General features: G+C 39.4%; 1 protein-coding gene across 1 annotated transcript; it reads right to left on the bottom strand.

Moving 5' to 3' along the window:
* Window positions 1-1,573: 1,573 nt before the first annotated feature.
* On the bottom strand, window positions 1,574-23,952 carry LOC140942922 (polycystin-1-like protein 2). Its single transcript, XM_073391942.1, has 19 exons — window positions 23,710-23,952; window positions 22,162-22,502; window positions 21,559-21,697; window positions 20,569-20,684; window positions 19,893-19,948; window positions 19,304-19,446; window positions 18,063-18,864; window positions 15,830-16,400; window positions 15,327-15,512; window positions 14,893-15,018; window positions 14,117-14,338; window positions 13,458-13,706; window positions 10,813-11,580; window positions 9,474-9,710; window positions 7,935-9,038; window positions 7,270-7,485; window positions 6,918-7,089; window positions 6,384-6,610; window positions 1,574-3,602 (listed from the first exon to the last, which is right to left on the bottom strand). The coding sequence occupies exons 1-19, from the start codon at window positions 23,840-23,842 to the stop codon at window positions 2,013-2,015; spliced, it is 7,398 nt and encodes a 2,465-aa protein (XP_073248043.1). The 5' UTR covers window positions 23,843-23,952; the 3' UTR covers window positions 1,574-2,012.
* Between the last annotated feature and the right edge of the window lie 1,048 nt (window positions 23,953-25,000).

Below are 25,000 nucleotides of genomic sequence, written 5' to 3'. Positions count from 1 at the left end.
GGAGCACGAAACAACCAATCGGCGATAAGAAATCAGCCCACGTGACATAAGTTTCCTATCCAGTCCGTCTCTATTATCCATGGTAACAGCAAGAAGACAACCCGAAGGGCGACATCTGCTGTTTGGAGACTATTTGCGGAGCTGAACAACCTAAACGTGCACTATCGAAGATGAACTTCATATCGATGGATCGATGGAGGTAAGCATGTTTTAGCCATGTCTTTAAACTAGGAATAGGGTATTTTGAATGAATAATAAAACAATTATTGAATTCGGCTTTGGTATCATATGAAGGATAACACCCTCCTCGATCTCCATAATTCTTCATAAGATACTCAGCCTCATCCCGGATTAATTGTTTTAACAATCGCGTGTAGATAACTTAAAAGTTATCTACACGCGATTTTATTATGTAATGCCTGATTTTACTGTGTAACACCGCGGCCTATTTGGCGTGTTCTGCTTTCCTCAAACAGTACAGAAAAGTGACATGGGAGTGAAATCGTCAATGCCAGTAATACTCCAGCTTCGTCCCTACGGGCTTCTGAGTTTTCAAATGGCGGTGTGTCAAACGAGAACACCTTGGAAATGAGGTTGACTAATACCAGGTACATAAATTCGTCTGCGCAAACGCAATTATTTTTCCGCTTATTTCCACGCAAATTTCAGTGTAGCCCGTCGTTTAACGCGCTACTGCGAGTTGAATTAGCAATATACCCAATGTTTATATACAAACGTTTATTGATGTTCAACATTGACATTCATTTAAATTTCTGCTTTTCTTCACTTGACATTCTAGCTATGTTTTTAATACGGAGTCATTTAAGTATTTATCGTTCCTCTGTATTCTAACGGCTGTCCATGAATGGGGCGTGTCTATATCATTTTTTGTTTAGATTAGGCAAATTCAGTTTCCTGGAGACTAAATAATTTTTTATGAACAAACAGGAAATTCGCAAACTACTCGTGGCAGCAGGCGAACAAAGTATGGGAGATCATTACTCGTCCTCGCACTCGAGTGGGTTTTTCACCACTATACATAGACTTTCTAAAGTCCTTTTTTTTTTTTCCTGGTTGGTTCGCTCGCTCGTTCGCTGCGCGAGCTCATGCATTAAAGCTTCACTCACTTTTAAGAATTCATAAGAGGTCGACTTGTAGTAAGTCTAGACTATACAGTGCTAGTTACTCAGTCTGGTTAATTACTCTATGACAGTAGCTAATGTGTACAAAAGCATACATATAGCTTGGTATTTTTATTTGATATAGAAAAAGAATGAGCATCTAAAGACATTTTGAGGTCATCCATTTTGTTTACAGCTGCAGCACTCATTTTGAACGAGAAGGCAATGGCAATGGGCAGAAAGCTGCGCAACTGAATTTATCTAGACACGCTCACCTCTTCTTATTATACGCTTTTATACCTAATGAAACGCCAGATAAAACACCACCAGGTTTTCATCTGAAATGCCCCATTTTTTCATCTGAGATCAAACTCTTGCATTTTAATACGATGTTTCATTGATTAACTCAACTCGTGGAAAGAATGCAATACCACAGAAAACATGTCACTGCATAATTTCTTATTGTTTTATTTGAGAAGAAGTGACAAAAACTCGGGCTACGTGCTTCATCACGGGTTCCAAACACCAAGAAACAGATGGAAGAACTCGACCAACGGCCTTGAGGCCCGAGTTTTTGACATATTACAACATTAACGTATGATTGGGCGTAGATCTCGTATTTTGGTATAGGATTGCAGATTTCAGATTTACATAAAATCGTCCCATATTGTTATGATTAGCTTTGTGCATCTTACTGTGACAGCTAACGCAATCAAATATTTTTGCATAACCGGGAGGTGTTTCGCATTTCGCCTCAAATTCATTTTCTGTTTATACAGTAACATCTAATTCCGTTTGTGATATTTTTTGGTTTCATTCATTGTGCCTGCTTTAAAACGGCTACACATAGTTGTAAAAAATCTGGGTGATGAATCAGTTCTTTCTTTTGAATTAAAGGATAGTCTCCCTGTCAGGGTCACATTTTCTCTCAGGTGTTCTGAAGAAAGTTCCCATGGATTCCGCGTAAGGCTTCTCATCGTCCGATTCCCAATCGCTATCATCTTCCGATTCTGACCAATCATCGTCATTCAGTAATCGTTTTCGTATTGATTCATTGCGTCCTTTGTGTCTGTCTAAGTACATTGTGCTTTCACTCAAACTCAACAAACTGCATTTGCTAGAAATCTTTTCTAACCCAAGCCCCCTGCAAGAAGATTTCAAGTTCATGGATTTCTCCTCTGCATCAAATTGCTTTTGAATCTTGTGAACTTCGTACTTACGTGACCGTGGTAGGAGAGACATCTCCTTAAGATCTCTGCGAACGTTTTGTAAGCATCGTTTGATGTCCTTAAAAAACGAGCTTTCTACTGTAGCCTCCTCCTCTTCCAGAGTCTTTTGACAGAAGTCATAGGCGCTCCAATTTATTGGAGTGTATTTGTTTTCTATTTCACTTTTCACTGGTTTCAGTTTAACGCTGTAACTCTTCTTCTCAGGGTAAAACTTAGTGTTTTTCATCGAGGTTAACTGACTTCCAAATTTATTCTTAGCGTAATCGAGGAACACGCCCAACATTTTATATTCCTCAATGTCACGATCGGCGGGATAAATTCTCACGTCTCTATAAGTTTCATTTAAGATCGCCAGAAACATGTTTATGAGAATAGACGCCATTGCTGTCATAAAGAAAAAGAAATAAAATGGTCCAATGATCCTGTTAGCATCTTTAATTTCCTGATAATTCGTTTCACCTCCGATGAACATTCCGAACTGAGTTCGGAAAACTTCGGAGACGTTCGAGTAAGCCTTTGTAGTACTACCAAAAACCAGAAGAGCGACTTGCATGAACGCCAAGAAGGCAACCATGAACACGGCCGAATATGATATGATTTTCTTCTTACAGCGCGCCATGCTTGATGCTAAAGTAGATATGTGTTGGTTGAATTTAAGAATCTTCAGAACTTTTACGGTTAAAATGAAGACCAAGATCGACATCAAAACGTTCTCAAAATCCGACCAGAGGACGACATAGTGAAAACTAGATGTTTTGAATGGGTTCGTATGAATTTTGTGCACCAGTTTGGAGGTATGGTACCGCCGAAAAATTGAAAGCACGACCGTAGCTGTCGCGGATAATATCTGCGCGATTTCCACGTAGGACCAGACTGACTTAAAATATGTGCACTTCTTTTTGCACACTTTCACAATCTCCGCTATGATGAAGTAGCATACGACCACAATAACTATGAGCTCACAAAGGCTGTTAAATGATCTCACACCCGAGGTTCTTGCTCCATAAAGTGACATTGTGTTGATACGTTTTGATGTGCAGACACCGCCTAGAGGTAGAAACTCTATAAGAAGAGAAACAGCACTGAAGAGGCTTGTAGAGGAGTCAAAAACCATAAATTCAATGAAAACTGCTCTAGTTCTTTCGTCGATCCAGGAGTTATTTTGCAAGTTGTGAATGACCCGTAAGGCTGATCGCTTTGTGTAGCCAAGATCTGCGACGAACCCACCTCCGCCATAAATCGCTCTCAAACCCTAAAAACAACCAAGTTATAAATTAATAAAACGCAGTTACCTTTAGAGTAGATTAAGTTTTGCCCAGAAGTTTGACGTTTAGACCACACTATAAAGAGATTTGCAATTGAAAATCGTGCCTTGAAAGATTTAAGAAATCTATCAAAGTTAAGCCAAATAGCCATAACAAGCAACGAAAAGGCGTTCAGATTACTTTACCTTTTTATACACAATAGAATTATGGTAAGTAAAAGAATTATGGGCAAAGAGATCACTAACTATATCTTAATCTCACGCAAACCTTTCTTCGAGCAATAAAATTTTAACCCTTTAAGGTGACTCGACCCAGTTTTTTGGGGGGGTACCATCCTACTTTGAAGCTCTCTGGTATCCCCACCTTTACTTTTAGCGTAAGTCTAACACATAGAATGGATAACATATAGATCAATCTACAATATAACATAAAATTTTTGGCGATCGTAGTAAATGTCACGTGGTTATAATGCCACGCCCCTTTGAGGTCTGAGTCGAAAATCTGCTGTTGCCGGCATTTTTTCGTGAAAATCTCTCGGCTACTCATAGTGCGCATTAGTGCCTTGCGCTGAACGGAGTTTCAGCAAAATCGCAAAGACCCAATTCGAGAAATTCAGCGGTTTCTAAATTTAGGTCATAATTTATGCGAAAATGATAAGCAAACTTTACACGGATTATATCTAATAAACTATGAGATTCATTTCTGTATTTTGGGCATCCTTATAACAGATGGGTCCTTGCAAGTCAGCAAAACGCTTTAGGGCCTTGTAAATGCGCGCGATTTCGAGCAAAGCAAACATTTAGAAATTATAGTTTTCGCTATTTGTTGACGTTTGTCGGCGTTTAAGGGTCAATCTCACGAAAAAAGCATTTTCTTAAAAATTCGTAGTTTTTTTTCCTTCAAATTTTTTCAGGGCCACAATTGATTAATTAACTACCCGGACTCTGAATTTCATGGTCATTGAAAAACTGTGACATTACCTTTTTTAAGCCCAAACTTGAGTAAACATTGAAGATTTTTAGCGTTTTGGCTGAGTTTGTGCTTTGGGAGTTGTCTATTGTTTCTAGTCTGTCATTATACAGCATTCTTGTTCAGCACGCGTGCAATGACCACGCTTGGCTGGTTATCCATTCTATGTGTTATACTTAACGATAACAGTAAAGGTGGGGATACCAGAGAGCTTCAAAGCAGGATGGTACCCCCTAAAAAAAACTGGGTCGAGTCACCTTAAGAGTTAATGGTGACCAACATCAATTTTCCCCTAGACATCCATACATTGTCATTATCCATACCTTGTCAAGAGATTAGGTTATGAGAATTAATAAATGATCTGTACACGACCCGAAATGATCCCCGACCCGAAATGATTCCCCAAATCGACCTGAACACGACTCCAAATGATCCCCCAATTTTTTCACACGCGACCTCAAATGATCCCCGCGGAATTATAGGAGTGGAATGGGAAAACATTTCTATGTCGGGGATAAGATTAAAGCGATTTAATTCCGTTTTTCGGTTAATGCGAAATGCGAAGTTTTTCGGTTATAAACGCGAAATCTTTTCAAAATGGCTAATCAACTGCACAAAGTTATTTTCAGTTATATTGATTACCTGGAATTTACTTTTTCCGTAATAATGTGGAAGTCGTTAAACCAGACAGACGGAACTGTAGTGCTAAAATGCTTTAGTTTCGTCCCAGTCTCGTCGCAGTCTGTTTCGTCGGACTTTTACCGGAAGATCAGTCGGATACAACAATATCGCTAACCGCGTGGTTTACAACTGTGATTCTATTCTGCTTTTTGACGAGCGTCATCTCGGCTCGGTTTAAACATCGCATTTCACGTGTCCCAATTTTAATTCAGGTATTGAATGTGTAGGAAGTTCGACGTTTAACTAAAATTAAATTCGACAACGCGACTTCTGTCGCATCTTCGACTGAGCCAGTCAAATCTTGACAGAAGTTCAACCGTTGTCTTTTGCGCCGAATCGAATTTTTAAATCATGTTTAATGTATTATAACCCACAATTCACAATTTTTTCCCAACTCTGTAAAAACTTCTCATGATTCGACGTCTAAAATGGTGGATTTACTTATTTAAGTAGAACCAAATAGGTACCAGACTCGGCACATGTGAAATTTGACGTTTAAACCGGGCCTAACGAGATACTATTTGGGCGATTTAAACCTCCAATTTAAACTCTAAAGTTTCTTGCAAAATTCTTTAAAAAGGAGTTATAATTATTCACAAATTGTCCAAAATTTTTAAATACATCAACACTTCAAACAATTCGAGTCAAAATTCTTTAATTTACTTTGTTCTAGTAATTCTAGCATCTTCGGGAATTGAACGTCATCCAATTCCATTCCGATAATTCCTCGGGGATCATTTCAGGCCGCGTGTGAGAAAATTTGGGGATCATTTGGGGTCGGTGATCATTTCGGGTCGTCTTTAGGTCGATCTGGGGGATCATTTAGGGACGGGGATCATTTCGGGTCGTGTACAGATCACCTAAGAGAAAATGCCTTGATCTTTTATCAAATTCTCTCAACACATTTTTTAATAAAATGTATAGAGATCAGTTTGGAGAACTTGTAAGTGGATACTGGGGCTTAAAGGGTCAGTTATAGTCTGCACGCTATCTCTTACAGGTGATTGATTTCGTTGATGCGCTCGTGTTTTTCCTACGACTTAAACAATGGGGTAAAGACTACACGGGGTATATGGAAGGCCTTGATACTAAGCAATTTTGTATAAATGTAGTCACACCTGAATAGGAATAGTGTGCAGCTCCTCTGCCTTGTTATAGCGCCAAGGTCTCGGGCACATCTGACGTAGCTTGAACTCCGACAGGAACGCTGTCTCATTGACTGGAATTTCCCGCCATTTAGGCATGCTGTGGCGCGTCTGGTCCTCGTTTGTAAATTTGTAAGGTGGAAAGCAGGGATGTAAGGTTTCCCGGAATTCTGGGTACTGAGGTGCGATTGGACAGGAGCCTGGCAAAAAGTAGAAAGAGCATTTAAGAATTATACGGAAACTCCTCAACATTAAGGAAAACCTTGAAACAGAAATGGTATACCAATTTCGGTTTGATTATCTAGCTTTTTTGATGCTGTCGAATGTCGATTTCACATCAAAATGTAACGAAAAAAAGTGGCTTTACTGATCGACATAAGAATAACTCAAACAATGGTATACTGAGCAAAAATCTTTAAATTTTCAATGTCTGATGTTTAAAAAGTGTCTTATCTGATTCTGAATTGTTTAGAAAGTCTTTTGTGAATAATCTTACTCTTCACTTACCTGATTTAACCCTCAGCTGTCTAAATCGCGGCATGCCCACCATAAAATTAGAAAGATCTGATACAAAACCTTCCTTGTATTCAAATGGCTGCCCATTGTACCATTTGAGGTCGTACATCGCCGGGACAAAGTACTTCTTGGTCCAGGTCCAGAATGTATTGGTATCGCGAATCTAAGAAAAATAGAGGAATTGCAAATGTAAGTGCTAGGTTTGTCTTGTGAATGAGCAGTTATTATGACTTCTGCTATTGTTAGGTAAGATCTTGATCGACACTCTGTTCTGTACACAAAACCTACCCACTTCTCTGCTGTCCTGACTATTTGCTGGCTCAAACATGAACAAGTCCATTACCTTATTAAAGCGAGGCAAAAGTTCGTCAATGCCATTTGTCATCCAATAATGCCCAGTATTCCTCCGTCCGTAACAGATCACCATTAGTGCCCAGGCAAATGTCAGGTAGAAAAACAACTCGATAACAACTTGAGCCATGGTCAGCACTCTCAGGCGATACTCGCGGAATAATCTGAGTTGGTCTTGATCTGGCTTGAGTGGCTCATGAGATTCACCCTATTAACAAAATATTGTTTATTTTTCTTATGAAATAGGTGTCAACCATGCAGGCCCTAATCTGTAAAATATGAAAGATTTTTTCCTTTTCATTCTTGCACTCATTTTGAGGTGCTCCAGGTTTTTAAAAGAGCTTGGAAGTGCTGACCACCCCTTTCTTCTAGGAATATTGATGTAATAAAAAGAGGACTTGAAACAATTGGAAATTAGGATATAAAAATCTCCTTGGTTTAGGTTAGGAGTCCTGTTTACTTTTTGCTAGCTAACGAGTATGAATGAAGTAAAATGCTGAAAACTATTTCTACCAGTTTGGCCAGAATTATACAGCATGTCCTTCTCGAAGCATAATTCAACTGGCCTGCGAGCTCAAATTTAGAAGCATAAGAAAACAATATATTTCCTTTTTGTTCAGGGCAGATACGAAGACCTAAAGCTTGTAATTGGCTTACCTTAACTTTAGAATACAATACAGATTTCTGGTATTCCGGAATGCTTTCGTCCTCAGGTGCCTTCTTAATAATGAACGCTAATAGAGACGCCACGATAATAACCTTGATAGGCTGAATAAATAGGACATCCTGGGTAAACGATACCAGTATCGAGGTCAGCCATTTGTTAGACACTTCAGTGCCCCACATCATAGAGTAGAAAATTGTAAAGACGGCAGAAGTCAAGGCGACCAAAATGCAAATAGCCCAACCAACGTAGAGGAAACATGGCGGCAACTTGCAAGCTGACTTGCGCGTGCGCTCCCCTGCTGGGTTAGGGTTGTCAGTATTTGTATCGTAAGCATGTGTGACATCATGTTTGGAACGTATATTACGGAAGATAAAAACGATCAACACGTTGACTGGTACCACAAGTACTGCGCTTTGAATACCGATAATAATCTGCTTCCAACTAAAGATTAGGGGACCGATCTGGAATGCGTTGCTAGTCTCTTCGGCGCCGAATTGATAGAACATGGCGTTTGTAACCATAGCTGACATCAATACAGATAAACAACACGACAGACGTTGGACGCGTGTAAACGGACTCGTCGGAGGCCTGGTAATTACTGAAAGCCAAATATGTCCGTCACCAAGCCCCGACGTTGCTCTGCTGTAAAACTTGTTTCTAAAACTGCTGATTTCCGCTGATGTTGACAAGTAAAGCACGCGCTCTATCTTGCCATCGTCCCTCTCAGCCGCTAGCCACCGGTTACACATGAAAACCCACGTGGTGTCGGTCTTAAGGTCTCTGATGACCACCTTATTAACAAACCATTGCGGATTATCCCCGGAGTTGTCATGCCATATCTTAATGTGCGACAAATCTCCCAAAGATTCCTTGAGAGATAACTTAAAGGTATTAACACTCCCGCGAGCAAAAAGTTTCTTGTTACACATGTTGTTACAATTGAGGGGAATAACATCTGTATCTCGATCTTCGCCATAAATCATAATTCCCACATTTGCAGAGGTACCACAGCGACGCCATAGTCCAGTGTATATTGTCAGCTCGTAACAGTAATAATCTGCGTTCACATCGCCCAGCGGAATCACCTGGGTCACCTTAACAATAATAATATTAATAATAGTAATTATAAGACTGATGATGATGGTGATGATGGTGATGATAATAATAACAATCTAAATGAAATATGACCATCGCAGTTATAATCGAAATTTAAGCAAATTAGGGGGTTTCAACGGGACTCAATCCCCGCCAGCCCATGGCCTAGCGTTGCAGTGCTCTACCAACTGAGCTATGTAGACGAATGCGTAAATGCGTCTCCTTCATCCTTCCTTTATCAATTAGAGGAAGACGTTAAAGAACTCACACAACACAACTGTTGTAAAAGAGTAGGGGATGTAAAGCCCGATGGTCTATCTCCTCCATGTGTTGTTTAGGGAAGGGAGTGATTTGCATGGGATCAAAGTAATTAGCTTACACTATTGTAGTGTCTGCCATTATTTGGCGAAGCTATTTAAATAAGCATTACTCACCTTTTGACTGTCGCTGCGGTCTGCCCTTCTTGCAAAGACAACTGCAATGGTGTATAGTCCAAATATTGCACACACAGTGCCAATGACAACGAAGTTCTTCGTTTCCAAAAGGTTACTAAACGCGTCCCAGACTTTGTCAAAGTCAATTGGGTTCGGTGCAACTAAGAGATCGCCACCAAACGCAGAAAGATGTGTACAGAGACACTGGAGAGATCCATTAGCTGAGTTTGGGCCAGCCTTTAATTGAGAAGAAACAGCAATGATCACTGTACATTCGAAACATTTTATCTCGCATCTTACCCCTGGGAACAAAGAAACTCTATCGTTTAAGAGAAAAGAGCAAGAGAATTTCCCTTGAGTGAAGGATAAAAAATTTCATTTGTAAAACACTGAAGAGTTGAACGGAACGGCTGCTAAAGGGCACAGAAGAATTTTATCTCCTTTTCTGCTAAACTATCAAAATCATTCCCATAAAATTAAATAATCCACACACTAAAAAACCCCACAACTGCGCAACCTAAAAAATGACACTGCTTCAGAACAGCTTCTAATTAATTAAACGAGTAACTTTTCCCCTCAGCTATATACTGTTTTAAAAGTATACTCAAGATACTTCTTTAACCTGGAGGCAAACACTGCAAAAAACAGGTGGGGAGGGTGGTTCAGTAACATTTGCATGTCAGGGGTATGTATAACATTCAGCCAACCACTTAAGTCCTCTGTGGTGATCTTCGTACTAACCTAACGCTGCCTTCTGAAGTCCTGCCTATTTTGGCTAAACCATAACCAATAGGAGATTTTGACGTGGGCCCATGGCCTCTGACTTTCAAAAGTTATGGACCATTTCGTAAAAATATGGGCCATTGAAGTCATGAGGTGGGCCGGGTGATAGTGAATATGGACATGATAAGTACAATTCGTAGTAGCAGTACAGTATTTTTACTTTGGTTTGAGTAACTACTTTTACATTTCCGTTTCAGTTAGTATTTCTCAATTGCAGTTAATGTGCATGATATGTAACCCTCGCTACTGTACCTGTCACAGTCCCATGGCTTAAAAAACATTATGTTACTGTAAAAGTCAACTCAAGAACTGAACTCTGTTAAAACTGTGGTAACAACTGTTAACAACTGTGGGAAAAACTGTTTACACTGAACTTTTAGTAAGATTGACTTACTTCAGTGCCGTTCACAATAATACATCACTTTTTATCTATTTTATTTACGCACGTACAAATTGCGCGATAGTGGAAATCCACCCTAAGTTTGTGTATTGTTCAGACGCGCATACATTACCTCTTTTTTATTTACGCGCGTAAAATTTAAATTAAATTTCTTACCCTGCATCCTTCTGATGTCCATTTTTCTTTTGTTTCTGACCAATATAAACACGTTGCCATTGAAATAGCCAAAGTGTAGTTGACATCGGTGCTGGGATCGTAGGTAGGGATAATTGTTCTAGGGGTCGGTGGAGGGGTAGTTGGAGGGTCCTTAAATTCCACACATATTTCAGACCGTTTCTGCCTCCCGTTTCCTGAACAAGACCTGCGTCTACGCTTGTTTCTTTCGGTATCATCAGTATATGGTAATCGAATTCCAATGAAAAACGCGCCACGTTTTCCAGTTACGTTGCTAGGAATAACTACTACGTATGGATCCCTGGTACAGTTATAATACTCATCTCGCCCCAGAGTTTGTAAATTGGTCTTTCCACTCCTTTTCGTGCGCTTCTTACATGAACCAAAATCCGGGACTCTGGTCATATAATCAAACGTATCTATCATGGGTCGCTTGAAATGACGAACATAAATTTGCAGAGTTGTTTCGTTTTGTGGAACTATCGTCAAAGCAACTGCCGTTCCCTCTGAGGAAATCTTTATTTTGTGGTATTGCATGCTGTTATTAATGCTTGGTTTCACAAAGCTTTGTTTTGGTTCCACATTTTGCTTTGGTGTTCCTGTATTGATATTTAGTTCAATCTCTTGAGACAAGCCGGATACATTTAATAACTCCCCTTTATCATTTTTCAAATCGATGCTGACCACAGCAGAGTCTACTTGTTTGGCACTTTCTTCCCACGAGAAGGGGTTGTTTTCAAATGAAAGTATCTAGGAAAAAACGTAACAATATGTACCAGTGTTAACAACTACTGATTTTAAATTTAAAAATTTGTAGCTTAATTTCCTTGTTGGTCATTTCTTATTTGACGCATGCATAATAATAATAATAATAATAATAATAATAATAATAATAATAATAATAATAATAATAATAATAATAATAGTAATAATCGAAACGTTATTTCTGTTTTTAAATGAACAATTGTAAATCTGGCTACGTATAGGCAATTTACTATTGGCTGCTTGAGATAATAACAATAATAATAATAATAATAATAATAATAATAATAATAATAATAATAGTTGTTTTCATTTTTTTTGTCATTTGCCCTACTCCGATAATCCATTGCGCCACGCAACCATTACCAATACCGTCTTTCAAATTAATTGTATTTAAGATTTTTGTGCCCACGAGATAAATTATTGAAGATGGCGCAGAAAATGAAGACCTACGACGAAATGAGTACCACAAAAAAGGTCACCCTTGAGTACCACAGGAATCCCAAGATTATGTGTTGCGTTCTCCTAACTTCGAATGCAATTATCCACAGAACATTCTTGTGCTTTTTCTAACCTTAAGGCTTGATCGTGTAAATTTTGCCCTTTTAAGCCGTGGTGACCATATCCTTTCTGCTCACCAAGTTCTGTCATAACCATGATGTATCCTGTCTTTTCCCGTTCGCATTACGTAGTGGATCTTGTGAGGAAGTCAGCTCCTTAGCCCTTCTCTTACACTCTAGTAAGTCGCTATTCATCCGGTCTGACCATTTTACCTTCGGTTTTCTCGACATTTTGACTACAAGGGGCAGCTCTGCGGTTCTTTATATCACTAACATTACTAGAGACAACTGTCTGTCTGGCCCATATTTCGTAGAGTGTTCTTCTGGTAATCCACTTGAAACGTAGAGTATTCTTTTGGTAATAATGATGATGATGATGATGATGATGAAAATTCCTTCATTTGCATTCGGCAAGATTATAGCGCAGTAGGTTATGGGAGGGGAAATGACAGAAAAAAAGTCAAAACAACAATATAGCCGAAGGAAAACTATTTTTACAAGCGTGGCCGATTAGGATCTGGTCTGCACTGAACAATTCATCCAGCGGTTGAAACGGGACCTGAACTCCGGGCCTCTCGATTACATGTCCCAGGCTCTTACCGCAGGGTCACACTGCCTCCTGTGATTGACCTTATTCACGATACCCGCCACCATTAAGGACTGATGGGATAAAAGCAAAGTTACATGGTTTCCAAGGGGGGCAAACAAAATTGCTAATAAAAGAAATTGCAAGCGAGCAGAAAATGAAGGACTTTTTATATCATTAAGAAGATAATAGCAGATTATGGGTTGAAGTGATCATAGTTTATTGTTTAGATGCAGTAGCGACCGTAGATGTTCTCACAGCGGCAAGTAATGATGACGTAAAACTTGTCGAAACTCGAACTGTACATTTTGCATGACTATTAAATCAAACTTAACTCGTCCTCTCGTTTTGAGAGAATAAAAAAACTCCACCACGATTACTCGTATTTACAAATCTTTTTGTAAAGCTGTCTGTTAAGAACCATTTTTATGTCTGAACAGTTTCAGTCACATACATGTAGGAACGAAAATCCCTCTTTCTATAATTCTGATAGTGTCAAAATCCTTACTTGAGCGTCTACTACGAAATACATTAAAACTAGTAAATCAAATTAAGCCAACACATCCTAGAGAAAAATTATATCTCAGATATATTCATCTATTTTTCAGAAGCCTGTTCCAGGCGTTCGGATAGTGGATTGCGGCGTCCCTTTTTTTTCTGCTCACGCTTCTTTGCGCCGTCTCCACGATCTGAACGCATGGAACAGGCTAATTCTTTACCTGTGAGTCCACGTGCGTCATATTCATCGCTTTTGAGCCTAATAAGACATGAGGTGCTGGAAATGTCACATTACTGCCTCTAACTTGGCTAGGTTTATTGCTGATTTTTTCTGGAAGCTGTCTGTTAAGAACCATTGATATCGCTTTTGTTTCCATTTCCAGTGGCTTGTCATCAACCTCCCGCGTAGCTAACATACTGTCCCCGACTTTACCGATAAGGTTCCAAGCTTTTTGGGCGAGAACTTTTGTCTGATGGCAGAAACGTTGAAAACGATAATTTAAAAGCAATTTGACTCCTGGTCATTCTGCTTGATATGAAAAAGCTGTTTGATGGTATTTCAATGAAGTTCCTGATAAAGTTATACTTAGCCGATGTAGCATTTAGGTCCACGTGAGATGAGAAAACGTTCACGACCCCCCTCCCCACTAGCTTTCTTGAAAGTCTAATGACCTCCCCACCAAGGAAGCATCTTAATCTTTTCTGCTTCCTATGATTTAGCCGAACCCCCCCCCCCCCCCCCCCACCACCAAATGATAAATAACGAATACTTCCTTACTGACGTCCCAATACAGCGTGAGTTTGTCATTGGGTCTCAAAAAAAGAAAAAAACCCTTTTTAACAAGATTCGAAAATAAGCTCTCTTGGAGGGTGCAAATACCTTGATAGCGTTTGCTTTCTGCGAATTCTTGTTTCCCTCTTCTTCATTTGTTTCCGCCTGATTGTTTGTCTCGATTGTCATAGAAGACGCATTAAGAACATTTCCTATTCCCACCAAGAAATTATTTCCCGCCATCTGAATTCCGGTTGTATCCTGGTGGTAACTTAATGAGATGTTTTGGAACTTATTTGCCATGTTTTCCAGAACGTCAACTGCTTTCCTCTGTATGGAGATAATTCATTGTTAGCTATTTATAGTGCTATTACATAACTTTATCGTTCCCTTTTAGCCTGCAGTGTACAGCCACCCCCTCCCCTTAAACAACGACAAAAATCAGGGAATCTTGGAACATAATTACATATGACTTATTAATTATTACCTTGTATTAAGTGGGGTCTAGCCTGGGGTGAAAGGCTTCTTAATACTGTCAATAGCAGCGAACGAGAAAGGACGAATGCGAGAACGAGATTTTCTAAATACCAAGTGGTGCGCGCGGGTGAACCATCGTCTTTTTGGCGGGAAAAACGTGATAGCAGTCGTCCTTTTACTACGGGTTTTAGAGAGAACGTAGTAGTGGCGGAAACAAGTTATCAAATGTCAGAAGTTTGTCATTTCGCGAACAGTGTGAGGTGTCTATGTTTGAGAATACGCGATAAAAATTACAGTTAAATCTTGTCCTCGTACTCCAATCTAAAGATCTCTAACTAAAAAAGGCTTAGAACGCTGTTTCGTAAAACACTGTCGGCGTTCAAAGTTCATTGACTATTAAGATTTACCTGTGATTCCTCAGAGAGCTCTTCACGCTTGTCTGTTGCACTCGCTACCACAGAAGTAACCAAAAGTAATCCCTGAAGATCGTCAACTTTGACCTTGGAAGAATGTCTGATCATCTCGTTCTTGAGCTTTATTTGACAAGGAAAAAATGTTATCAATCATCAAAATCAAGAGATTAATTGACGGTTGCAAGGATTAAATAATGAATATATGAACTTCATATATTTGAACCGCGCAACCGAGAAACTGGTTAAAATATTGTCCAAAACAGTTTTTAAGATTTCAAATATTAATCTGCTCAGTACAAAGGCATCTTGACATTATATCATTGTAGTTCTTACATTTTTACGTTCATCAGGTAAATTGTTCTTCATAATATCGAACCTTTCGGATCACTACTCTCTACTGACAAATAAAAAGAATGTAATTCTCGAACCTTAATTTTATCTTCCGTTTTGAATTCGTTCTCTGGAGCAGCAGACATGACAGACAGCAGAGTGTTAGCGAGTCGCATGGCGCTTTTCCCACCATCTTCGCTCTTTAATAGTTTGGCCATCTCACTTTGGTTACCAATAGTGTATTGATACAGGGCAGGCATGTTTATTGTTTTGCTAGGGTGGACCTTCGCAAAAAAAATAAAAAACGGTATACCAAAACAAGAGAAGTATTGTTAGTAAAAAACGAAAACAAACAAAGAAACAAAAACCTTTCCTTATTCCTGCGAGAAAAGAGAGTTTAGGAAGGGGATCCATATATGTTTTTTTTTTGGCTATTCATGATCAGGTATACCGAATGCAATCACATGTAAATGTCATTTTCCGATTTATTTCACATCTATATACTTATTTTCCTCATTTAACCAAAATACTGTAATATCGATAGGTCTTACGGTGCGCTAGGAGGGACCAGACAGTGCCGGGGACATTGCCGTGGCCTTACCTTGACATTAACACTCTTGTTTGCATACCCTCCCCACTCATCCTTAACGTAAATGTCCACTCGAAGCGTGTTATCTTTCAACGAGTCTCCAAGGGGAAGTTTATTTGTATGAAGGTAACTCTGTGTTCCTTCCTGAAGAATTTCGAACGCGCCGGCGCCAGTTAAGTATCCAAATTGGAAAGATAGGTATTTATCAGTGTCGTTCCATCCAGAGCATGTAAACGTGAAATTAGTTTCCAAAACAGTCCCCTCATATTTGTCCACGGAACAATTCCCGCCATGGGGTGACTCGTTTGTAGTAAAATCGTGTTTCTGAGAGTCATTTTTCATGTTAGGCAAATATCTGTGGAGCTGAAGCTCGTAATCATTGCCCTCTGCCAAAACATTTCCTTCGATTGCTAGTAAATTAAGATTGTTATTATCGGTTAACGTCACCAATGTACTATCTCGTTTTCGGTAAAGCAGCCAGGTGAAGCGTGTGTTACTTTGTTTGCAGACCGCCCCAATGCATAATCCTTCAAATATCATTTTCTCGTTCGTGTCCACTTTTTCTTTGCAATTTCTTTTGCACCTGAAAAGTATAACGAGAATGACACATTAGTGAGCTTACGTGATACCCAATACGCAGAGCGGCTACTAAGCTTGGTGAGAAGGCAAGATGGCGGAAAAGATGACGGGTTAAATGGAGAAGGTGAGTGAAATATTAAAAGCTCTTACCCTAACCGGTTGATATTTGTTATCAGCGTTTATTTTAACGGAATAGAATTTCTAGCAGCGCAAACCAAATCAAACGACCTAACATATTGCCGTTTTAAGAAAATCACCCGAGAACAACAGATTTAGAGATTGGCGAGTCTTTTTCAGCTTAAGCTTATAAGACTTCGTTAATTATTGTAAATAAGGTATATACCGGGGCCAGTACATCAAAAGAAAGCATTTAATTTGGGTTAGCTACTTTCTGTCGATGCTGACCATCAGTTTCACTTATGAGCTTTGCGCGATGAATTCAGTTTTTCTAGGTAACAAAGTCACACACTTTGTACCATAGTAACAGTATGTTCTTGACGTTGCTGATCTTAGGAGTATGCTCGATGCGTCACTTGTGAAACATAAGTCTGTAAATGGCCCTGCTCTTCCTGAGCCTCACTGTCACTCAGTGGGTAGAGCAGTAGGCCAGGTGTATTGTGGGTGTCAATCCATTGTTGGACTCATATTGCTGGTTTGCACGTGATGTCATGTGAGCCATTTTGGTTGTCCAGAACAAAAACATTTCCATCCTCTGGGAACTAAACTCCATTTTCATGCAAATTCTTTGAAAATTTAATTGTTATTGTATTGACCACCAACATGCATGGCCACCATGCAAACCAAGAATTCTTCCTTTGACCTGTGTTTGTGACATAAACATCTTCTCTCATAACAAAACAAGAACAAAGTAGGATGTATAATTTTAGTAGGGGGATATAGCACTGACTTTTATTTGCATCCATGAATTATCATAACAATGGTCAAGATGAATGATGCCAATAGGCTATTTCTGAGTTCCAAAAACTCTCACTTTCAAAATGAGGCTAAGTGCAATCCTTTCTCAGGGGCGGATCCAGGGGGAGGGTGCAGGGGGTGCGCACCCCCCCCTGCGATGACCTGCGGCCGCTTTCTAATTAACACTGTGCAGTCGCTTGACAGACATACAAAATCTGCTCTATCGTTTGATATGTATTCTCAGCAGTTCACATTATGTTATTTCCTAATCAAAAGCCCTCTTCTTCGTATTCGCTTTTAAAAATTTTTACGTCATCGGTCAGTTAGTGGTGCACCCCCTCCTAAGAAAAATCCTGGATCCGCCCCTGTTTCTTTCATAAAAAAGAATCATTTTCATATGTATTTCTTTGCACTTAGCCTCCCTTTGAAACAGAGGTTTGGGGCAACTCAGAAATGGCCCGTTAGCTTGTCCATGATGATGATAACAATAAGTGATGTGATTATGATGAGGAGGTGGAAAAGCAGGAGGATGAAGTAACGATAAGATTCTTTGAGTTGATTATGATATTATAATGAGGTGCATATGACAATGATGATAACAAATGGTAATGTTGGTTTAAAAAAATGATGGTTGACACACACTGAAATGTGCTTGTCCTTTGTGAAACATTGTTGGGAACGACACTGTTTGCCAACAAGGCATCTTTGTTATACTCACTTAGTATATTGATAAGAGTTCAATGCGACTTACCTGATTTCTAGGCTGAAGCTGTAAGTGCTGGTCAACTTAAAGCTGTAGGAAACTATACTCTTCCTTGTGTCTTTTTCAACAATCAGTGTTATGATATAATCCATGTCTACGACCATGCCATCCAGAAACAATACTGCTGTCGAACCTGTGAAGTTCAGCTTTCCAGGACCATTGCCATAACATCCCCTCCCACCCGATCTTTGTTTTCTCTTACTTGGTGTAATAACTGGCAGTGAAGCAATGTTTTCCATCTTCTCACCCTGCCTGACACAAATCCAAGTGTATCTTAACCCGATTTTATCAGCCTTATCCACATCTGGGTCAAAAGTTCCCGAAGCATTTAGTTGAAGTTCTTTGTAAAGTTCTTTAACAATTTTCTTTTGGGAAGGTTCAGTAGAAATGAAAGCTTGCAACGGTGATGATTCGATTTTCAGAAACCCATAATTGTAGTTTATGCAACTTGGTAAATTTTTCATTTCTACCCTAACCTGCACGTAGTATAGGCCATAGTTTAGAGTGCGGGGATATATTTCCCACTGTGTCGTTGTGTTGCTTTTAAGAACAACCTCTTGTTGTTTAACTATCTTTGTAGATTGGAAATTTGATTGTAACTCTGTTGTATGATCCTCATGTAACAGCTGTGCAACTTTCCACGTTATTTTAGCTTTCAGATCAGTATGGCTAGTAATCAATGCTTTCACAGTGTAGGACGTTGAACGGTTGATTTTAGGAAGTGAGTCATGACGAGCATAATCCTGAGAGAGGATCTCTGAGATATTCGGCGTGTTACAGGGTGGCGTTGCTGAGTAAAAAAGGCATAAAAGTGAACGTGAAATTTAGTGCTGAGGACCCTACAGCCAACAGTTAAAAGGATTATCAAAAACAGTTTAAAACACTTGCATTCTTTCATCAAGCTAATGGGGTACTGTAAAAGTAGTGCGTAATACTTTAATTTGTTGCTGAGTGTCATAGTTTTGACTTGCCGCTGTGATCCTCTAGATGACATCTTAAATTGCCCACCTTTAATTGAAGTTATCGAGCCGTAATTATCTATGTTGCGTATAGCTGTATCGGTTGATTCAAATAATTAAATTTGTTTACCAAATTCCGCTGTTCAATGTGTATTTAGCTTTGTTCCGACAAGGTTTTGATAACCAACCAGCACTCCACCAAGTGCAGAAATAATCTGATTTCGTTATCAAATAGTTAGTTTGATGAGCTTGTCTTCACAGAATACGTACCTTGTGGATCCTTAACAACTAGATAATCATGGTCAAATTCTGTTGAGCTCTTTATAATCTTCTTTACTTCTTCGGTCATCTGCACCATTTGTGATTCTTCCCCACCAACCTTGATTTCAACAATTACACTTCTATTATCAGGCCTAAAGTGAAAATAATAAAACATTAAAGAACACACGACAGTGCCGCTAAACTTAAATAAAAGTGGCATTTATTTTTGAAACATTGGAAAGGTATTGAAATCACCAATTCTGACTCCACTAACACGAGACATTCATGTCAAAAGGTTATTTATGATGCATCATTCAGTCATCTGAATTGTAGGTGTATCCTAGTTAAGTTACATCAATGTTATACGTCCAGCAAAGAGAGATACGGAAAATCCACTTAAAACCACCCATGACAAGTGGCCAAAAAATGTATTGAAACGTATCCTAAACTAATGCAGTGGCGCAAAACCCCGTGGAAAGGGTATAAGCGTTAGCCTGTTCAAGGCGTTCAGATATCTTCCGGTAAGCCATCCTCTGAGAAGAGGTTTATTTACTTATCAACTTTTTTCGAGGTTAACTGCAAAAAGCGCCACAAGTACCTTAGGTGCACAAGGCTGACCACTTGAACTCCGGGAAGTCTGCTTATATCGCCTAGCTGAAGGAGAGACGGACAACGTGAATATATTGGGCTTGTTGGGTTATGGGTAGTCAGGGTGAAAGAGCAAGTTTGACTTTGAGTATTTTTATATGGATCTTATTGGGCAGGAGCCTTAGATTAGGTTTATAATTTCTGGTTGAAAACTGTATTGATAACCCATGCCTACTCTGAACAGCTCAAAAGGCAAGTCGAGAAGTCTAGTGGAAAGGCTTAGTCTTGAATAAGAGTCATTTTGTGCCCGTTATTTGAAATTAGAGTTAGCTATCAAGCTATGCCATGCGAAGACCTCTGCGCTGAGAGGTTTTTCTCCAAGAAATGCGGGTTTCCACTCCCTTCGTAAACCAACATCTCCAAATTCCATTTCGATCTGAAAGATGTTTCTAATTAATCAGTTTTTCTGAATAAAGTTATCTTTTTTGGGTTTTTTCTATCATTACACTCCGTACCAAACTGAGTCTTACCTGTATGTGTGGAAGGTGTGTAAGTTCATAAGGCGAACAGGGTAAAACCCTATACTGTCCAGCCATGTTTGTTACCAGTGACAATGCAGCCTACCTGATTATCGCACATAGTTTTTAGTAGTTACCTGGCAGAACCATTGATTGCTAAGTTGTTACCTCTTTCAGGTGAAGTTCGGATTCTTTCTCCTTAAACCCGTCAGACTTTACGTCCCACAACATTTCTAACGTGCAACTCTGATTTTTCCATTTAAGCCACACTACCACAGATTTTTCTGTCAATAAACAAGAACGTTTTTTAGAATTGTTTACTTATCCACGTAATTAAAAAGTCAACAAGCAAAAAGCGCCGCGCATTTCCTTTGATGGACCTTTCTTCTTATCTTTCAGGCTATGCCCAAACTGTAAATCAAAGTGATTCACTATTATGTGAAGCCATTTCCTTCTCGCGGATTACTTTCTTCTGTCCTCGTCACAATGCGATATAGGGCATTCTTTGATCTTAGATTCCCTGCGAAGAACACTGTTTTTCCTAGTGGACTATATTGTTCCTGTAGCCATGGCGGACACTATAAGAATGTCAAGACCTCTAAAATTAAGAAGTCTTTTGAGGGATAATCCTAAGGTCACGTGTCCAATGACGCTATAGTTAATTGACTTTGCGCGTAAATGCAATCCGTGTCTCAAATGGAGAAAAATTAGAAAGAATGAAACTAAAAGGTCAAGCGATGCAAAACTTCCCCACTTACTGTAAACACTTTCTCAAGGACATCCATTTTAGTGTTATTACCAGTTTTTAGGTTGTTAACGTAATTAAATCTTCTTGTTTAAGTTATGACTTGTTGTAGAATTTATGGATTTGAACACCAGCGTAGGGAATTGATTTGGTGTGTGTTCTCATTTTGTTTGCGGAATAATTTTGTAAAGAGGAAAAGGCAACTGACCGTACTTTCATTAAGTATTTTTTTGCAAACACCTTTCAAACATACGTAGAAGAAGATTTTAACACATTATAAACAATAACCTTGAACTCACTTCGGATAAGCGTTAACCGGGATATACGTTTTTAACCGACACCGTCACAATATGTTTTATTTAGAAATTTTAGTACAGATTAATATCACTCGCTCAAATCATGACCATACTTACTCATTGTACATCCGTAAAGTTCAAATCTGAAGGCGACGTTGTTGTGAGAATCTTGCGGCAATATAGACACCGTCTTTACGTTCACTGGTTTAAAGTTGTGGCGGACAATTGTAACTGTATCGTTGTTCCCTTGGAATGTCTACAAATGTCAACATTTTGTTTTTTAGCATCCAACAATTTCACGAGTACTTATGTAGCATTATACGTCACTATTGATAGTCAATAATGGCATTGGTGACCTTATTTCTTAGGATAATAGTAGACTCCGAAAAGCCTCTACCATGAATTACACAGTTTGCCAGTGTATTAAGAAAACAGAATTATTCTGACCGATGCATGTTCAAATAACATGTGTGATGTTCTTTTATTAGCAGAAAGACCAAACATTGTTGATACAAATGTATGGTCTCATGCTACCAGTGATAGAGAACGCGTAGTGTCCCTATACTATAACGTATGCACTCTATGCTGTCACCCTTGCCCTGTAGAGGACTAGTTCTGGTGTCCACAATAGTTGGCTGTTAATGAAAAGTGGAGAAAAAAATTTTCTCAACATGGGTTTCCTTTCAGGCAGTGTTCTCTTTACAAAAGAGAAGTTTTTACCTTGGGTCTACCTTCTTTATCATTAATGTACTCCTGCTTTTGCTCCTCCCCATTTGCCATGCGGACGAAACTCACTATGTACTTAGTAACCCACTCATCAACTGCGGGATCGCCAAACCCCTGGGTCGCCACCCCAGTCAGTATGGTCTCCTTGGTGAATGTTACTTGTACAAACTTATCGTCTTCAGGGTCACTCTTGTTTGCTCGGTACCCACCAGAGCTGTTCAGCTTGGCCTTGGTGGGTATCGTACCCCAATCATGAAAGGAAAGCCAGCTGATTTTAGAGTCGTTGCTGTTTACAGAGGTTACTCCAAGGGGAAGATTACAGTCTTGATTGGGATCTGTAAAGAGAGTGGACAAGACTAGTAACGTACCCTCACAACTTCACTTTATCAGCTAAGACGATTACGGTAATTTGTACTCTTTGTGACGTCATTAATGTGTGCGTTAAAAGATCAATTATGCAGTTTGTGCGGGAAAGGTACATCTCCTAGGGAAAATAAAACTATTCCGTACGAATACAGCCACAACTTTTGTGAAATTGAGAATCATCCCTCACGACCCTGCTGCCCTGTCGGTTACCTTTTGTTCTCGAACTTGTAAACTCGTGCCTTAAACGTAAACTAAGATACTTAGGTACAACGCCAAAGACCACGCACAGAACTAAATCCCAACTTACGAAATGTGGATAATAAAGTATAATGGCGAAAGACTTATTAGACTTTTAAACTCTTCCCTTTTAAATGAGGTCTACGCTGAAACCTTTCTTGGGAAATCATGCGTGAATGGATGGCAAAAGTTGTTTTTCTTATACAAATCCTTCCAATTCTTGGCGGCCGTAGCAATCGCTACTTTTGAGATATACGGCTGAACATGCAGGTGACCTAATTTTAATATGCTCTTTCATCTTGTGCTAACAAAATTTTTCAAAAGCGAACTGTTTTCGTGTTTACCGAAAGTTGAGCACGTGATCAACTGATGCAAAAGACCTATTACCCTCGTTTCATAGCCAAGAGAAACACAGAAATGGTCTGCTAAGGGAAAGGCGTTGATATCTGTCCTTTTTATCAAAGTGAAATTTGCCTTTTATCATAGGTAAATAAAGAATGAACCCGCGATAGGGTCATGGGATTCTGCGGCGTTCTAACAGCTGTCAGTTGATCTTTATATGGATCGCCTATATCACTAGAACGACTCTGTCCTGTCTTTCATCATGATCACTTATGTGCCATTTCACATTACTTTCCCTGTGGTGGGGGACGTTTGTACGGTCACGTGAGAACCAAAGTTTGTCGGACAAGGCTTTCTGGCTCCTTTTGCCACTCTTTTAACAAAGATTCTGCTGACGTTGCGTAAGTGAGCAATAATTATGCCTGTTGATTTGAGACCTCTGTACTCTGGTGCTGACCGCTGACTAGCAATCTTCAGCACGCGGGGTTTTAGATTAATACAGACTCGGTTCACATGGTTTCTTTGGTCAAAGCATAATAACGATGTTAGAGGGTTGGCATTATGGACCCTGTACATAACATGGGGCTTAAAGCTTACCACAGAATTCACAGGTTTTTCGGCATTTATGATGCATCCATTTTTTCGTACTTTTCTCCCAACAGGATGATTTACTTGCCTTGCATGCGGGCGATAAATCTACGCATGCTGCCAAAGAGATGAATAAAAACATTTGCTAAGTCGGGATACACTTCTGACCTGCAGGTGGAGCTGGTGCCTTTTGTTCCTCCGTCAGGACAGGCTACTACTAACAAACGACTCCGAAAACTTTTAATGTATAACTTGATTTTACAGTGTTATATTCAAGCTCAGTGCTTTCATTGTTATTTATTTTAATTTTTTGCTATTAGTCTTTTTGCGCAAGTTTATTATCAGGCAAAGAGACGTTTCTGCGCGGGACCCTTAGATATGAGCTTGTACTATTTTCAAATATATGTTCAGGTGGAATTGGTGGACTTAAATGCTCTCATTTTCTCAAATCATAGTTATCATTCAAAACACAGCCTTAAGTTTATAATACGATTATCCTCTGAATCAGATGTTTTCAAGTAAACAAAAAGAACTGATATATCTCTATTTTTTCGCAATTACATTGACTGCCAGAAACAAGTTATATCAGGCGGCTTATTATTGCTCATTTAAGCCTCGTCAGCATTATCTGTATGAATCAGGCTAGGTACTTCTGGATATATTGCCAATAATCAATGCCATCAATATACATTACAATTTATCATTTTATGTTTATTACAGAAGCCTCGTTAGTATGACAGTTAATCTGATTAGAGAAAATATTTATTTTAATATTAGATGGTAACCCGTTAAAGCATGTTTTGTGCAAGTTTATTATCAGGCAAAGAGACGTTTCTGCGCGGGAATGAATGATAACTTTATTTAAACACGGTTAAGGTAATTCCCTTGTTTTGCACTGCGCACCCTCTACTGCGCATAACATTGCCACATCCAAAATGGCGGCGGTTCTTCCCACTAGCGCGAAAAGAACAAACAAGAGCCGCTTTTGCAGAGCTAAAGCTTTTATTCGCAATAATAATGCCGCAGATCGGCTGACAGCTTCCTGGTTTGCTATCGAAAAACAAGAAAATGAAAGAAATGTGCGTGATCCCGAAGTCTGCAGTGGTTTTTCACTTCGCGGCCGTCGAGTTGTGGAATTATTAAAATGTCCTGGCTGAGGCTTTGGATTACGGGGGGCTGCGAAACCTGTGGGACAGCTCTACGGCTCTCCAACTGCATTAACGAGCCAGTATCTGGCCTGGGATCGCTACTGTACATATGTTTTTCAAACTCCGAGAGTGGAGAGACGAATATTTCTGGA

Source organism: Porites lutea, chromosome 7, assembly GCF_958299795.1.
Source record: "Porites lutea chromosome 7, jaPorLute2.1, whole genome shotgun sequence".
NCBI classification, from domain to species: Eukaryota; Metazoa; Cnidaria; class Anthozoa; order Scleractinia; family Poritidae; genus Porites; species Porites lutea.
Note: the sequence above shows the minus strand (reverse complement) of the source record. Positions and strands in the feature narration are given on the sequence as shown.

Coding starts and splice junctions, on each gene's coding strand:
- LOC140942922 (XM_073391942.1), bottom strand. CDS start 23,842: ATGTTTTTATTCATCTCTTTGGCAGCATGCGTAGATTTATCGCCCGCA. Junction 22,503..23,709: donor AAAAACCTGTGAATTCTGTG/GTAAGCTTTAAG, acceptor CTCTCTTTACAG/ATCCCAATCAAGACTGTAAT. Junction 7,090..7,269: donor TTTTGCCTCGCTTTAATAAG/GTAATGGACTTG, acceptor TATTTTTCTTAG/ATTCGCGATACCAATACATT.